The 16,540-nt window shown below is 45.6% G+C and overlaps 1 protein-coding gene across 5 annotated transcripts in view; it reads left to right on the top strand.

The window, feature by feature from the left end:
• Positions 1-188: 188 nt before the first annotated feature.
• Positions 189-16,540, top strand: part of TEP1 (telomerase associated protein 1) — a 40,494-nt gene continuing 24,142 nt past the window's right edge. For all 5 annotated transcript variants that reach the window (XM_060418568.1, XM_060418569.1, XM_060418570.1 and 2 more), the window contains exons 1-10: positions 189-380; positions 6,892-7,482; positions 8,566-8,748; positions 9,032-9,166; positions 10,790-10,951; positions 11,334-11,495; positions 11,822-11,896; positions 13,307-13,431; positions 13,612-13,769; positions 16,215-16,324. In XM_060418568.1, coding sequence (XP_060274551.1) covers positions 6,916-7,482; positions 8,566-8,748; positions 9,032-9,166; positions 10,790-10,951; positions 11,334-11,495; positions 11,822-11,896; positions 13,307-13,431; positions 13,612-13,769; positions 16,215-16,324 — 1,677 coding nt within the window. In that variant the 5' untranslated portion in view covers positions 189-380; positions 6,892-6,915. The remainder of the gene's footprint in view (positions 381-6,891; positions 7,483-8,565; positions 8,749-9,031; positions 9,167-10,789; positions 10,952-11,333; positions 11,496-11,821; positions 11,897-13,306; positions 13,432-13,611; positions 13,770-16,214; positions 16,325-16,540) is intronic.

Below are 16,540 nucleotides of genomic sequence, written 5' to 3' on the forward strand. Positions count from 1 at the left end.
AGAGAGGGCGAGGAAGGGGAAAATAAAGTGCGGCTTGAGAGTGGCACTAACCGCAAGCCCCAGAAAAAGCTGCAAAGTGCTCGCTCAATCCTCGTCGTCAGCCGCTCGTCTCTCCGCCCCGCGGGCCGCGCCTAGTCCTGCACAGTCTCCGCCCAGTCTCTCCCCGCCCGGCTCCGCCTCGGGTTTCCACTCTTCCTACCAGTGGAGCCCAGAGCCGGATCCTATTTCTGCTGCCCGGAACCGAGCGTCCCGCGTGGCAGCTGGCTGCTCCCGGCCCGGGTGTCTCCCGGGAGGATCGAGCGCCGGCAACACTCGCCCCGGCCTGGATCTCTGCGTGGGCTCGGCCGCCGGGGCCAGCGGGAAGGGCCTAGCGCGGCCAGGTAGTGACCTCCCCGGACGCGGCAGGGCGGGCGCCGCCTGGGGTGCCTCGGCCGGGCTACTCGGACACCTCTGGGAGCGGAGGTGGAGTGTGAAAGAGGGAGCGAGAAGGCTGAAGGAACGGGAGGGCCCGGGGATGGGAGGGACACTGGAGGAGGGAGGAAGAGGCCAAATGAGAATGGGTCCTCTTCCTTGTTCTGTATACTCCTTGGAAGGGAACCTGGGCTGTGCTTAAGCAGGGTAGAGTGTCACACAGTCAACTTAAAGGTGTGGTGGCTATTAACGTGCTTCCCAGGTGGCACTAGTGGTAAAGAACCCGCTTGCCAACGCAGGGGACATAAGAAATGCCAGTTCGATCCCAGGGTTGGGAAGATGCCTTGGAGGAGGCAACTCTCCAAGGCATCTCTCCTTGGCAACTCTCTCCAGTATTTTTGCTTGGAGAATCTCATGGACAGAGGGGCCTGGCGAGCTACAGTCCACGGGGGTGCAAAGAATCCGAAAGGACTGAAACAACCTAACACTACAGCTTCTAAAGTATGATTCTCTTTAGTGTTGTTTATGCCAAAGCCTTTGCCTGTGTGGATCACAATAAACTGTGGAGAATTCTGAAAGAGACGGGTATACCAGACCACCTGACCTGCCTCTTGAGAAATCTGTATGCAGGTCAGGAAGCAACAGTTGGAACTGGACATGGAACAACACACTGGTTCCAAATAGGAAAAGGAGTACGTCAAGGCAGCATATTGTCACCCTGCTTATTTAACTTGTATGCAGAGTACATCATGAGAAATGCTGGGCTGGAGGAAGCACAAGCTGGAATCAACACCACCCTTATGGCAGAAAGTGAAGAAGAGCTAAAGAGCCTCTTGATGAAAGTGAAAGAGGGGAGTGAAAAAGTTGGCTTAAAGCTCAAATTTCAGAAAACTAAGATCATGGCATCCGGTCCCATCACTTCATGGGAAATAGATAGGAAAACAGTGGAAACAGTGTCAGACTTTATTTTTTTGGGCTCCAAAATCACTGCAGATGGAGACTGTAGCCATGAAATTAAAAGATGCTTACTTCTTGGAAGGAAAGTTATGACCAACCTAGATAGCATATTGAAAAGCAGAGACATTACTTTGCCAACAAAGTTCTGTCTGGTCAAGGCTATGGTTTTTCCAGTAGTCATGTATAGATATGAGAGTTGGAATGTAAAGAAAGCTGAGTGCCGAAGAATTGATGCTTTTGAACTGTGATGTTGGAGAAGACTCTTGAGAGTCCCTTGGACTGCAAGGAGATCCAACCAGTCCATCCTAAAGGAGATCAGTCTTGAGTGTTCATTGAAGGACTGATGTTGAAGCTGAAACTCCAATACTTTGGCCATCTGATGCAAAGAACTGAGTCATTTGAAAAGACCCTGATGCTGGGAAAGATTGCGGTCGAGAGGAGAAGGGGACGACAGAGGATAAGATGGTTGGATGGCATCACCGACTCAATGGACATGAATTTGGATAAATTCCAGGAGTTGGTGATGGACAGGGAGGTCTGGTGTGCTGTAGTCCATGGGGTCACAGAGTCAGACATGACTGAGTGACTGAACTGAACTGAACAGAATCACTCTTTATGACCCCATGCACTATAGCCTGCCAGGCTCATCTGTCCATGGGATTTCCTAGGCAAGAGTACTGGATTGGGTTGCCATTTCCTTTTTGAGGGGATCTTCCTGACCCTGGGATCAAACCTTTGTCTCCAGCATTGTCAGGTGAATTCCTTACCGCTGAGCCATCTGGGAAGCCCCCAGATTACAGTCCAGTGACTGGATGAATTCTGCTTCACAATGATAGAAGGTGCTGACATCAAACCATCAAAGAAGAATCCTCTTTGTGTAAAGCAAAAGAAAGGAGGGGGTGGTGGATATGGGAGAAGAAGAAGCATAGACCCTACATGTACTTGTATATGCATAGAAAGTTTCTGAAACTTCGTATAAAACTTAGCAGTGGTTGTCCCTGGAGAATGGACTTCGAAATGGGGATTTTTACTTTCATTTGTAGGTCAGTTGAATCTCCTTCACGAACACCAGGGTGAGAAAAACATGTAACTTTATTATGGGACTTCTTTTTAAAATCTTGAGTCAGTTCTGAGATTCCCCACTCCTTTTGCTGGGGGCTTATATAGCACAAAGACATGAGGGAAATGTACAAAGCATACAGGCTGTCATTCTTTTTGTTGTTGTTAGGTTTTTTTTTTAAAGATTGAAGTATAGTTGATTTACAGTGTTGTGCCAATCTCTGCTTTACAGCAAAGTGACTCAGTGATATACACATATCCATTTTTTAAAATATTCTTTTCGATTATGGTTTTTCACAGGATATTGAATACAGTTCCCCGTTCTATATATTAGGACCTTGCTTATTCATTTTAAATGTAATAGTTTGTTTCTACCAACCCCAATAGCTTGTATGTACCAATCCCAGTTCATCCCTCTGCCTCCCTTCCTTCCCCTTGGCAACCACAAATCTGTTCTTTATGTCTGTGAGTCAGTTCCTGTTTTGTAGATGGGTTCATTTGTGCCATATCTTAGATTCCATGTATTAGTGATATATGGTATTTGTCTTTCTCTTTCTGACTTACTTCACTTACTATGATGATCTTTAGTTACATCCTTGTTGCTGCAAGTCAGGCCATTGTTCTTTTTGTAAATTAATTAAATTTTGGCTGTGCTGGGTCTTCATTACTTTGTGAGGGCTTTTCTCTATTTGTGGTGAGTGGGGACTTCTCACTGCGGTAGTTTCTCTTGTTGCGGAGCGCGGGCTCTAAGGCTTGTGGCCTTCAGGATTTGTGGTGTGTGGTCTCAGTCATCGCGGCTCCTGGACTCTAGAGCCCAGGCTCAATTGTTGTGGCGCACAGGCTTAGCTGCTCCATGGCATGTGGGATCTTCCCTGACTGGGGATTGAACCTGTGTTTCCTATGTTGGCAGGCAGATTCTTTACCACTGAGTCACCAGGGACATCCAGGCCATCATTCTTCATTCCATTTGCCCACACTGATGTCCCGTGAGATATCCATTGTCCTTTCTGGTTCTGGATTGTCAGTCCATTCAAGTTTTCTTGGAAGTATTCTATATTTCAATACAGAAACGCTTACTTATTAAGGATTAAGTGACTGACTTAATCCTAACAACATACTTTTTTCCTAAAATACTTAAATGTAAATAGGAGATAAGCATTTGTCCAAATAAGAGAATATGTGCTGCTGCTGCTGCTAAGTCGCTTCAGTCGTGTCCGACTCTGTGCGACCCCATAGGCGGCAGCCCACCAGGCTCCCCCGTCCCTGGGATTCTCCAGGCAAGAACACTGGAGTGGGTTGCCATTTCCTTCTCCAATGCATGAAAGTGAAAAGAGAGTATATACATTCCCAATAATATTAATTCAAGCATTCTGTCCAATGGAAGTTCTTAATTGGCAGTTAATGGAGATTCTAGGAGATACATGGGTGGACTTCCTAAAAACTGAATGCAAACTAGTGTATACTCATGTGAAAAAGCTCCATAGCTTTCACCAGATTTTCAAAAACTTCTGAATCCCATGGACTAGGCACTGTTCCACCAATGGTGAACAAGGCTGAAGGGTCTTTGTCCTCAGGAATTCATAGTCTAGGAGGATGAAAGACAAATGAACAGACAATTACAATACAAAGATGTGTTCTCTGCTTGAGGAAGTACAGCGTGGGAACATAGAAGGACCACCTGTACCAGGCTGGGGGCTGGGTTTCACCCGAGGCTCCGACTATTAAACTGAGGCCTTCAGAGTGAGAAGGAAGTAGAATTTGGCCTAGTAAAGAAGAGGCTGGGGAAGAGGGGTGGTCTCAGTAGAAGGATGAGTGTTCCAGGCCTCTGCCTGTGCGAAGATCGAGAGTCAAGAGATACCTTGGCAATTCATAAGCTGAAAAGAGTTTGTATGGTTCAAGCATAAAGTTAGATGGGAGTAGCAGGAAGAAATGAGACTGGGAGATTAGAAGCCAGGTTATGTGTGTGATGCTGGGCATACAGAGGTGAACCAGACAAAGGAGCCCTGACCCTCAGGGAAGTTTATCTTATTAAGGAGAAATGGTGAACAAGGAGGCAGATAACCTAACAAGATAAATTTTTACCTTGATGAAGTAAAGTGATGCAGTAAATGGTGGCTTCGGTATGTATTGCTGCTGCTGCTAAGTCACTTCAGTCGTGTCTGACTCTGTACAACCCCATAGACGGCAGCCCACCAGGCTCCTCCGTCCCTGGGATTCTCCAGGCAAGAACACTGGTATGGGTTGCCATTTCCTTCTCCAATGCATAAAAGTGAAAAGTGAAAGTGAAGTTGCTCAGTCGTGTCCGACTCTTCGGGACCCCATGGACTGCAGCCTACCAGGCTCCTCCGTCCATGAGATTTTCCAGGCAAGAGTACTGGAGTGGGCTGCCATTGCTTCTCCAGGGTACGTATTGGGAGCTCCTTTAGGTAGAGCTACGTACTGTGTGCCATGTGGACTGGAGCATTTCAGCAAAGATGGTGACAGGCAAAACAGAATTAGATTTGAGAGATATTGAAGGAGTAGAATCAATAGGATTTGGTAGTTTATTGGATGATAATAATAATAAACGACAACTTGCATTTAAGCTCCAGGCACTACTCTAAGTGCTTCATATATTTTTTTCTTCCTTATTCCTGTACAACTTTATGAGGTAGGAATTTATTTCAGTTTTGTTGATGAGGAGACTGGCACAGAGTTTAAGGAACGAGTCCAAGGTCTCATCGGCATTCAAACTCAAGCCTATTTTATTCAAACCCCTGTAAGCAGAGGGGGCAATGAGGGGAAGTGGATTTGGGGAAGACGTAGTAAAATGATGCCTTTGGGATCTCTGGAGTATTGGGTACCTTTGGGTCATCCAAGTGGTGATGTCCAACAAGGGAATGGATAAATGAGTATGAAGCTCAGATGAGACCTGGGTCATGGAGTAAATACGTGAGTTGCCAATGTAGCAGTTATTTGGAGCAACAGAGTAGGTGAGACCATCTTGAAAAAGTAGTATATAGAAGGGTTAGAAAAGAATTCTAAGGAATATCAATATTCAAGGAATGGCAGAGGAAGAATCCCCAAGAGGTGCAGTCAGGGTTTTAAGAGGAAAACCTGGATGGCACCATGGAAGCCAAAGGGAGAGTTTCAGTGAGAGAGTGATCACAGTGTCATAGTATACTTGAGAGATAAAGTAAATAAGGGCCAAGATATGTCTATTCTTGTAGTAACCAGAATTTTATTAGTTACCTAAGAGGATAGCCTTGGAAAACTAGTGGGGATAGAATCCTATGTAGTTGGTTAAAGAGTGAGTAAGAGGCAAGAAGTTGATGTGGTATTTTTTTTTCTGCTTAAAATTGCTTTTTAAAAAATTTTATATATTTTATTGAAGTATAATTGACTTACAATGTTTCAGGTGCTCAGCAAGGTGATTAGTTATACATATATTATTTTTCAGATTATTTTCCATTATAGGTTATTACAAGATATTAACTATAGTTCCCTGTGCTATACAGTAAACCTTTGCTTGTTTGTATCCATTAAAAAAAAAATTAGAATCTTAACATTCTATTCATACTGAGTCAAACAAGTAGAATCAAAATGTCATAATTTTTTTAGCTAGGCAAAAATTCATGTTCTCTAAAATATATATTATACATACAATATATATATGTATACAAAGCCTTTTCTGCTATGCTTGATAAAAGCTTGAGCAAGAACATTAAAACATTTTAAAAATGGAGAGACAAAGAAATTGGAAGACATAAACGAAATGAAGCACTGAATATGAAATTTAAAAAGTGAAACTAGATAAAAGTAAAAGATCATCATATAGTCTGGTTTTTAAACATGGCTGCTCATTAAAATGGAGAAGGCAATGGCACCCCCACTCTAGTACTCTTGCCTGGAAAATTCCATGGACTGAGGAACCTGGTGGGCTGCAGTCCGTGGGGTTGCACAGTGTCGGACACGACTGAAGTGACTCAGCAGCAGCAGCAGCTCATTAAAAACACATCTGGAGTTTGGGAGAAAAAAAGCAATAGAGGTGGTGAGTATTGATACCTGATCAAGATGTTTGTTTTCTTTCACCAAGAATCCAGTCCAGATGACCAGTATGGCTCCTGTGCTAAGTTGGGATCATACTGATAGCTCTAGAGTTTTCCTCACCCCTTCATGTGAAGACATGTTCCTTTCCTGTCAAGCCCTTGCTTTTTCTTTTCTTTTTTAAAGACTTCTTACTCTTAAACTTCTGCCTTATCTTTTCCCTATTCCTCCTCCTTAGAATACTCCCTGTATACTCTGAATTGAATACTCCCTGAATATATCCTTGGAATGAACCCAGTCCTAGAAAAACAAATGATGGTTGTTCTCTACCTTCAGGTCGCTGGCATTACCAGGAGGACTATGGGAAAGATTTAGTTGCAGTACACATGCATTCCCAGTACAGCCAGCTGCTCATCATCTGTCTTTCTCTCCTTCTAGCTATATACAGGTTGGGCCCCAGTCATGGAGAAATGCCATGGGTGTGCATCTACCCACATGGACATCCTTTCCTTGAAGAACCAGTGCCTGGCCACATTTCTTTACCCAAAGATGTCGGAGAAACCGCTTGGGCATGTGTCTACTCACTCAGACATCCTCTCCTTGGAGAACCGGTGCCTGGCCACCCTTCCTGACCTGAAGACCTTGGAGAAACCACCTGGGCATGTGTCTGCCCACTCAGACATCCTCTCCTTGGAGAACCGGTGCCTGGCCACCCTTCCTGACCTGAAGACCTTGGAGAAACCACCCGGGCATGTGTCTGCCCACTCAGACATCCTCTCCTTGGAGAACCGGTGCCTGGCCACACTCACCATTTTAAAGAGCACTGTGTCTATCAGCCCCTTGGTCCAGAATCTCCAGATATCTCCCTTGGCTCAAGCTGATCTGTGCAGCCTGAACAGCAGCAACCACCTGCTCTCTGAGCCTCCAGCCTCGAGGGCGCAGTGCCTCTCTGACGGACGAGGCCTTCTGACCTGCTCCAGGGTCTCGAAAACCATCTGTGCCCCAGAGAGAGTTCAGGAAGCAGTTCTGGTAATGGCTCCAGGCAGTTGTGTTCACTGCAGCCGTATGTGTTAGATGCCCTAGTCACTAGCTTTCAGTGCCACAGTGTCCCTCTGTTTTGCATCTGTGTACCCTCTTTCCTCACAATCTCTTCCTGCGGTGCCCTTTACCCAAAGGCTCTCTTCATCAGCATCAATACTCTTATTGCATATATAGTTCAGAGGTTCTGAAAATAGAGCAAAAGTAGATTTTGTTCTTAGAAAGCCTCTGCATGGGAGGAGAGCTGGCATTATATTGCAGTAGCAGAGTCAGTCAGAGACACAGCTGTACTACCCTGGATCACTTCACTGTGTGTGCATGTGCAAACACACGTCCACTTACACATCTGTATAAACACCCTTGGTATACAGGTCAGGATTGATAGACAGATACACATTCCTTCTGTGGAGACTTGAGATTTGGACTGAGGGAAAGGTGAATCTGAGCCTTCCCCCTTCTCTGCCTGTTATTACAAGCCACTCAATCTTGGGCAAGACTCTTAACCCTTTGAAGCTTTAATTTCCTCACCTTTAAGATGAAGTCAGTGAAAGTCCACCTCATAGGGTCATTGTCAGGATTACAGCTACTGCCACCTTACATTTATTTAGGGCTTTGCAATTTGCAAAGAGTCATATACACATCCCATTTAATCTTCTAAAAGCCCCAACAAGTAGGTGGCAGAGGATGAGGAAGCTGAGGCTCAGAGAGTAAGATCACGATTGCTGGGGGATTAATCTGGGACTTGGTCTTTTTTCCTTCTAACTCCATAATACCTTAATATCAATTAGAAGATGTGTTGTGAGGGGCCCCAGGTTTCTAGGCTATGAAATCAATAAGAAGATGAAAGCAGATCATGAATCATCTGAGCAAATACTCAGAATGTTGATTTGGGAAAGGGTGTGTGTGTCTCACTCCATCAGACAGGATAGATCCATGCTAGGGTTGAAGGGAGAGGAGTTTAGGTGCTAGAAGGTAGATGTGGACTCTTCCTAGCCCTGGATGTTGCTTTCAGCTCTCTGTCTGTTTGAGGGGCTTCTGGTGTATGCTGGGATTAATAACTGCCACTATCGCCAGGGTCAGTGGTCATCTTCACGAGAGAAAAAGCCAGAAGAGAAGGAATGGGCAGAGGCTCAAATGCCTTTTTATAGCCTAAGCTTGGGAGAGGAGGAAGAGATGGAGAAGCTGGCCCTGAAGCTCACCCCTGGGGACTCTGAATCTCATCCTGAGCCTACTGAACAAGTCCTTCAGGAAGTGAAGGTAAAAGTTCCGGAGCTGGGAGAGGTTGGTGGTGGTGGAGGGGAGGGCATGAGGAAGATTAGAAGAATGATCACCAAAGGCTGATCCAGATCCCCTCAGTGGAAAGAGAGGGCAGGAGCTCTGGTGTTTCACTTGCTAATCGTCTTTTGAACCTCTTAGCCATCTTCCTGAATCTGGGTTCTTTCTGTCTGTCTTTGCCTTTGTAAGTTGGTCTGAGTGGATGCTTAAGTTGGTCCTTCTGACCCCTTTCCCCTCTTTCTTCCCTCTCTTTCTCAATTCCCAGATGGTTCTCATGAGTTTTCTGTGTTCTTCGCTGGTGGCAAATGTAAACACAGATGACGCAGCGGACTCTACCCAGGCTTTCCTCCTCAAAGTCTGTAGCGAAGTTGCCCGCTTTGAGCCTGAATTTATCCTCAAGGTATTGTGACGTGAAGGAAGGGATAGGAGTGGGAAGCTAGGAGGAAGGGAATTTGGTTATGGTGTATGAGGGGGATGGTGGGCAGCTTTGTATTAGGGGTGGGAGGAGCTTTACTTAGGAAGACAGTAGGATCTCTGGGTGAGCCTGAGGCCCAGTCCCTTGGGTTCTCTGAGTAGGAGGGGAAGAGAGGATTGAGAAAGAGTATACTAGGGTTTGCTTATTTAGTAAGTTCAGTTCAGTTCAGTTCAGTCGCTCAGTCATGTCTGACTCTTTGCAACCCCATGGACTGCAGCACACCAGGCCTCCCTGTCCATCACTAACTCCCAGAGTTCACTCAAACCCATGTCCATCGAGTTGGTGATGCCATCCAGCCATCTCATCCTCTGTCGTCCTCTTCTCCTCCTGCCCCCAATCCCTCCCAGCATCAGGGTCTTTTCCAATGAGTCAACTCTTCGCATGAGGTGGCCAAAGTACTGGAGTTTCAGCTTTAGCATCATTCCTTCCAAAGAACACCCAGGGCTGATCTCCTTCAGAATGGACTGGTTGGACCTCCTTGCAGTTCATGGGACTCTCAAGAGTCTTCTCCAACACCACAGTTCAAAAGCATCAATTCTTCGGCACTCAGCTTTCTTCACAGTCCAACTCTCACATCCATACATGACCACTGGAAAAACCATAGCCTTGACTAGACAGACCTTAGTCAGCAAAGTAATATATCTGCTTTTTAATAAGTGAAAGTGAAGTCACTCAGTCGTGTCCGACTCCTTGTGACCGCATGGACTGTAGCCTATCAGGCTCCTCCCTCCATGAGATTCTCCAGGCAAGAGTGGGTTGCCATTTCCTTCTCCAGGGGATCTTCCCGACCCAGGGATCGAACCCGGGTCTCCTGCATTCCAGGCAGACGCTTTAATCTCTGAGCCACTAGGGAAGCCTCACAGGCTAAATACACAATGCCTTGAGGGCTATACCAAAAGATATAATGATACTTGGATCTGGCTCTTAGGGCATGTGTGGTATTGTTAGGGAAACAAAAGCAATCCCAGATATTATGTAAATGCAAATGGAGTCGTAGATAGCAAATATCTCAGAAGCAGAGAAGAGGGGGAAAATATTTCCTATTAGACTTTGGAAGATGGCAGGATAAATCAACAGTCTGAAAAGTGAGAGGAGTCTTCCAAAGAGGGAAAGTGAAAGTATTAGTCACTCAGTCATGTCCAATGTTTGCGACCTCCAGTCTCCTCTGTCCATGGAATTCTCCAGGCAAGAATACTGGAGTAGGTTGCCATTCCCTTCTCCAGGGGATCTTCCCAACCCAGGGCTCGAACTTGAGTCTCCTGCATTGCAGGCAGTTTCTTTACTGTCTCAACTGCCAGAAAAGCCCTCCAAACAGGGAAAGGGTTAAAGGCCCTTAAGTGGGGGGTATGGAGACTTAGTAGAAGACTGGTGAATAAGGGCTAGATTATGGAGCATGTAGAATGCCAAACCAAGAAGCTTGGACTTTATAGACAATATGGAGGGCTCAGGAAAGGTTTTATGCAGGCAGGTTAGATAAGGAAGTTAGTTTATGGCACGATGCTATGAAGAGGTGGCTGAGAGGCCAGCGCTACCTACCCTGTTCCCTAGGCATCTCTGTACGCCAGGCAGCAGCTGAATGTCCGGGATGTGGCCAACAAAGTCTTGGCTATTGCTGCCTTCCTGCCACTCTGCCGCCCCTACCTGCGACGGTACTTCTGTGCCATCGTCCAGTTGCCTTCCGATTGGATCCAGGTAGCCAGGTTCTACCAGGTACGGCATTCAGTTTCCCGAGCTTGGATTCTCACTTGGTTCCCTTTCCTTTGCTCACTGCATCCCTGGAGAAAACTCTCAGACACTTTGACCTGCTGTCTCAAGCCCGGTGCCCAGACAGGACAGTTTCTTGCAGTACCAGGCTGGGTTGCCCAACAGGGAGGGCGTGATTGAGAAGGGCTGGGCAGAGTTTGAGAAAAATTGGTGTTACTCTGGACCTCGTGTTTACAGTGAGGAGAAGGAGACTCTGAGAAGTCCGCTGACAGGTCCAGGACCACAGAAATTGTCGTTGTCGAGCTGGGGATGGGGACTTGGTATCCTGTGCTGTCACTGAACCCCATGAAGTGGTCTCACCCTTGATGGTTTTTCATCTCTTTGACAGCTCCTGTGTGGAGAACGGGAAGACTGTCTTGCTCCCCTGCCTGCCTGCCTGCGTGCTGCGATGAGGGACAAATTTTCCCAGTTTGATGAGTACCAGCTGGCTAAGTACAACCCTCGGAAGCACCGGGCCAAGCGGCGCCCCCGACGGCCACCCCGCCCTCCAGTCAGTCCCTGCCTCAACCCTGGTCATTTACAGCCTGGCCCCTTTTTCCCCAGAAAGTTGGCGGTGGGGGAGGGGGGGCAAGGTGAGGGAACACACTGATTTCCCCCCCGCCGCCCCAACCTCCTCTGAACAACTGACATGTTTCTACCACCAGGAACAGAGGGAGTCAGAGAAATGCAGAGGAGCTGAGTAGCGCTCAGGCAGCAGAGAGCGGGGCCCTCCTCTTTCCCAGCCGCTTCCTTTGGATAGAGATGGGCTGTTGGAATGGGTCTCTCTAGGGACAACCATCGCCTCCCCTTTCGAAATGGTTTCTTCTGTCCTTACAGAAGGAACATACATTTTCTGAGACACAGACCTATTTGCCAAGGTTCATTTGGCCTATTCGAGGTGAACAGAGGATGGTGAGTGCTTTTCTGGGGTTCTAAATGTACATGTACAATCTTTTCTCAATTAATACTTAGAATGGAATTCCATTTGGTCTAGAAATACTAGAGATGTGTGTAGTAGGCACATGCCAGTGTCCTTGGAATTCTCAGCTGTGATTTTGGGGCTTTGAGAACACTGGGAAAGGCTCCTTTTGTTTCCATTTTGCTCTCCTTGGTATCATTCTTTACTGACAGATGTCATGTCCAGCTGGATAAGCGAGTTAAAAACATGAAATCTCCACCTTCTACAAATTTAAAAAAATAAGCCAAATAAAAATTTTTTATTTTCTTTTTTACTTTAATAACACTAGTCTTAGTGGTTAGGGCTTCCCAGGTGGCTCTAGTAGTAAAAAGCCACCTGCCAACGTAGGAGACACAAGAGATGCAGGTGCAGTCATGGGGCTGGGAAGATCCCCTGGAGGAGGGCATGGCAACCCGCTCCAGTAGTTTTGCCTGGAGAATCCCATGGACAGAGGAGCCTGGTGGGCTATGGTTGCCATAGGGTCGCAAAGGGTCAGACACGACTGAAGTGACTTAGCATGTGCACATATACACGCTTAGTGGTTAAGAGCATAGAATCTGGATCCAGACCACTTAGTTTTGAATCCCACCCCGTCCCCACTCCTTACTTGCTGGCTCTGCAACCTTGGTCAAATGACTTACCTTCTCTTGCCTCATTTTCCTCACATATAAAATGAATCGAATAATAGCAGGACCTACTTCATTGGGTTTTTTGTGAGGACTAACTAAATCAGTAAGGATTTCTAGCAATACCTGGATCTGAATGATGATATCATCGTCATTAAAATAAGATTATTAAGGAAATATATTAGTATTACAAGAAAACACATCTTCAGTTGGTCCACTGGTCTTTTCATCCTATTAATATATCCCAAACTTAGCTCTTCTAAGACAGAAGATTCTGAAAGCCAGCTTCTTTCATTTTTAAACTCCTCACAGCTTACACTGTGCTCCAGTTGCATGTTCCAAGTGTCAGACATTTGTTCCCCAACCAGGGGTTGAACCCATGTCTCCTGCAGTGGAAGCCTGGAGTCTTAACCACTGGACCACTAGGAAGCCCATCAATGATTTAAATAAGAGCTGCTTTCCCTCTCTCTGCCTCTAAGAACCGGCTGTTCTCTGTTTAGTCAATCCCCATCTTGCTTTTGACAAGCCATTCATCCATTGTTAACCATTGATAGTCCAACTTGTATAGGTGAAACACAGTGACCCCACACAGCTACTCAGAAGCTCCTGCCGCTGAAGCGTTTTACTCTTTAGTCCTATTCTTTGTCAAATCTAGGTGTAGGATGGTCTTGTTTTCTGAAGAAAATGACCATGTCATAGATTGAATGACCCCTGTGGGACTTGGGAATATTTCCACAGTTTGAGACAACCTACGGTTCCGGGTCAGAGAAAAAGAGTGAGCAAAGGTTCACCCTGAAGAAGCTGGTGCAGAGACTGCACATCCATGAGCCTGCACAGCTTGTCCAGGCCCTGCTGGGCTGCAGGTGAGAAGATGCACACTCCATCTGGATAACCCCCTGAACCTTCAACACCCATAGCCCCCGTCCTTATAGTTTGAGCAGACCTGGCCTTAACCGGGACTTACTGGCTTTGACTGACTCACTGCTCCTTTCCGAGTTATTTTCAGATTCCTTTGAAATGATGTTTTTCTTTGTCTGTTTCAGATACCCCTCCAACCTACAGGCCTTTTCTCGAAGCCAGCTCCCAGGGCCCTGGGATTCTAGCAGAGCCGGGAAGCGGATGAAGCTCGCTCGACCAGAGACCTGGGAGCGGGAGCTGAGCTCACGGGGAAACAAGGCCACCGTCTGGGAGGAACTCATCGGTAGAGTGGCCTTGACTATCACGCTCCCTTCCTGTCTTCCTCGCTCATGCCTCTACATTTTGGCCCCTGAAAGAGAAGTTTCCATGGCATGGTACAGTTATTCTCACTTGGTAGTTCCATCACTGGAAATGATTGGATTTAACAGGTCTGCCATTGACCACACCAAAGTGGCCAGTGGCCTCTGCTTTGAATAGCACTGACATCGTAGGTAGGTCATAATTTCAGACGTGACTAGGTGATATGTCAGGTGATATAATACAAGCCTTTATCAATACATGACGAAAGCATTACCTTCTCTCTGACATCAGTTGTGTCAATGCCTGTGTCACTCTTCCAGACAAAGTAGGACTGGGACATGGCGCACCGAAATCTCCATCAAAGCCCGTTTTTAGGACACAGATGTTCCAGGTCATACGCCCACATGAGTAAAAAGAATTCAGTGGGGAGGACCAACTTACTCTCAGTCTGTTGTCTGGCTAGTTTATTTTTAACTATAGAAGGCCCTTTTTACTCCATGTTTTCTTTTACTTCCTCCTTCATCTTCGAAAGTTTAAAATCAGCTTCTTTCTGTTGAAAAATATCAGACTGTAGACTTTTTGACTGCTTGCGGGTTTCTTGCATTTGTTTGTTTTGTTTTCATTTGTTTGGTTTTTAGTTGACTGTGTCAGGTATTAGTTACGGTGAGTGGGCTCTTCCTTGCACCCGTGGAATCTTTCATTGTGTTGCACCGACTCCCTAGTTGTATGCAGGCTCAGTAGCTCCACAGCATGTGAGATCTTAGTTCCCTGACCAGGGACTGAACCCGAGTCCCCTGCATTGCAAGGTGGACTCTTATCCATCCACTGGACAAGCAGAAAGGACCACGAGAAAGTCCTAGCTGTTTGAGTTTTATGGACTTCATATTTTGGAGCTTCAGAAACCCAAGCTAGCTTTTCTTTCTCTGTGAGCTCTCACTTAGAGATTGTACTCAGGGCAGACCAAATAGCTCAGCCGCTTATCATCCCTCTCACTTTGTAATTGTCACTGACGGTGTATATATCAGAATCACACACACACATACACACAGGCTTGACAACCTTCTCCCCAACATTTGGTACAACTTGGGTAGAGTGGGATAAAGAGACCTGGATGGCAGCTAGCATGTTTTAGTGATTCTAGTATGCATCATCTCCACTTCCTCCCTCTGACCCTGAAAATTAAAACTGTGCCATTTATCTTGGTTGAGACAAATGCCCATAATCTAATCCAGTGGTCCCCAGCCCACTGGATTATATATTGCAGAGATAATTTTGGGGATACACCAGAATATATGTACATGTATTTTTAAAAATTTTATATGTGTACTAATAAATTATGTACTTTAGGAACTACATAACTTATATAAATATAGCTATGAAGATAAATGTAAAAAATAAAGTATACAATATAAGATAAAATATAATTAGATATACAGATCCCTCTTTGGTCCTCAGAGACTCATTAGTAATTCATTAACAAACTTTTTAGAATGAAATCAGTGAACTACTTCATCTATAGAATGAGTATTCAGTTTATTTTCTAGTGTATCAAAGAATATGATATTGAATTTAATTTCATATCAAATGGATCTGGTATATTTTTCATATACAGCAACATTTGAGCAAAACTTATGAGTTGACAAAGGATGCAATAGGCCATGACTTGTCACATACCATTTACACTGTGTATACAACTTAACTGTTTTACACAATCTAACTCAGAAGACTGATGACTGGAGAACCCCAGGACTTCCAGGAGGCTGAAAGCTTTCTAGCTATAATTCAAATGAGACTTATGTAACCTTGAAAAAGGTACCACCACTTTCCTAATGAAAGCTGTTGATGGTAGGCCTAGTGACTGGGATGTGGGTTGGGGCCTCATAGGCCAGAGCTGTAATGTGGTCTGAGTGTGTTTTGGGGGGGGTACCCAGGAAAAATATCACACCTCCTGTTTATGTCTACCTTTATCGAAAGAGTGTTTCCAATATTTACCAAACAGGTTGAACCCCTGTAATCACTTAGTCCATGTTACATGGTTGCTAGTACTCCATGTATATAATTTATAAGATTACACTTGGAAATTTCTCTTTTAGCCATCTAAAAAGTGTGGAAATCATTACTGTAGAGAATGTATTTTGCCAGTTGAGCCCAGTCTCAGGACTGGAGCCAACAAAGTGATGACCTAAGTTGTTTGTTGAAATAGCTAATTCCATAAACGTACAGATTTTGCTCCAAGACCAGGCAACCCAATTTTTATCTTTCCAGGCCTTTAAAACACTTTGTGGACAATAGATCACTTATTAGTACCTCATTTCCTCTAACGTGAATATTCTACCCGGCCTCTCATCATCTTGCTCTGATCTCTGACCTCTCACCTCTCTCATTCATCCTTTGTTTGCTTTTGTCACCCTGGGTCTACCTTTGGCAGACAGTGGGAAGCTTCCCTTCATGGCCATGCTTCGGAACCTGCGCAACCTGCTGCGGGTTGGAATCAGCGCCCGTCACCACGAGCTTGTGCTGCAGAGACTCCAGCATGCTGTACGTGTGAGGGGCGGGGAGCCAGGCTTCTCCGAGTGGCTGGGGAAGGTCATAGCCACTATGCTGTTTGAGAACGTTCCTTTTTATCTTCTGAGATCATTTCTGTGATTTAGCTCACTTAGGAGGGAGTCTGATATAAAAGAAACGGAACTTTCTGTTACTTCCTCTCCTTTTTTCTTTCCTCATCGTCTCTCAGGACATCTATTCTTTTCTACC

This window comes from Ovis aries, chromosome 7, assembly GCF_016772045.2.
Source record: "Ovis aries strain OAR_USU_Benz2616 breed Rambouillet chromosome 7, ARS-UI_Ramb_v3.0, whole genome shotgun sequence".
Classification (NCBI taxonomy): Eukaryota; Metazoa; Chordata; class Mammalia; order Artiodactyla; family Bovidae; genus Ovis; species Ovis aries.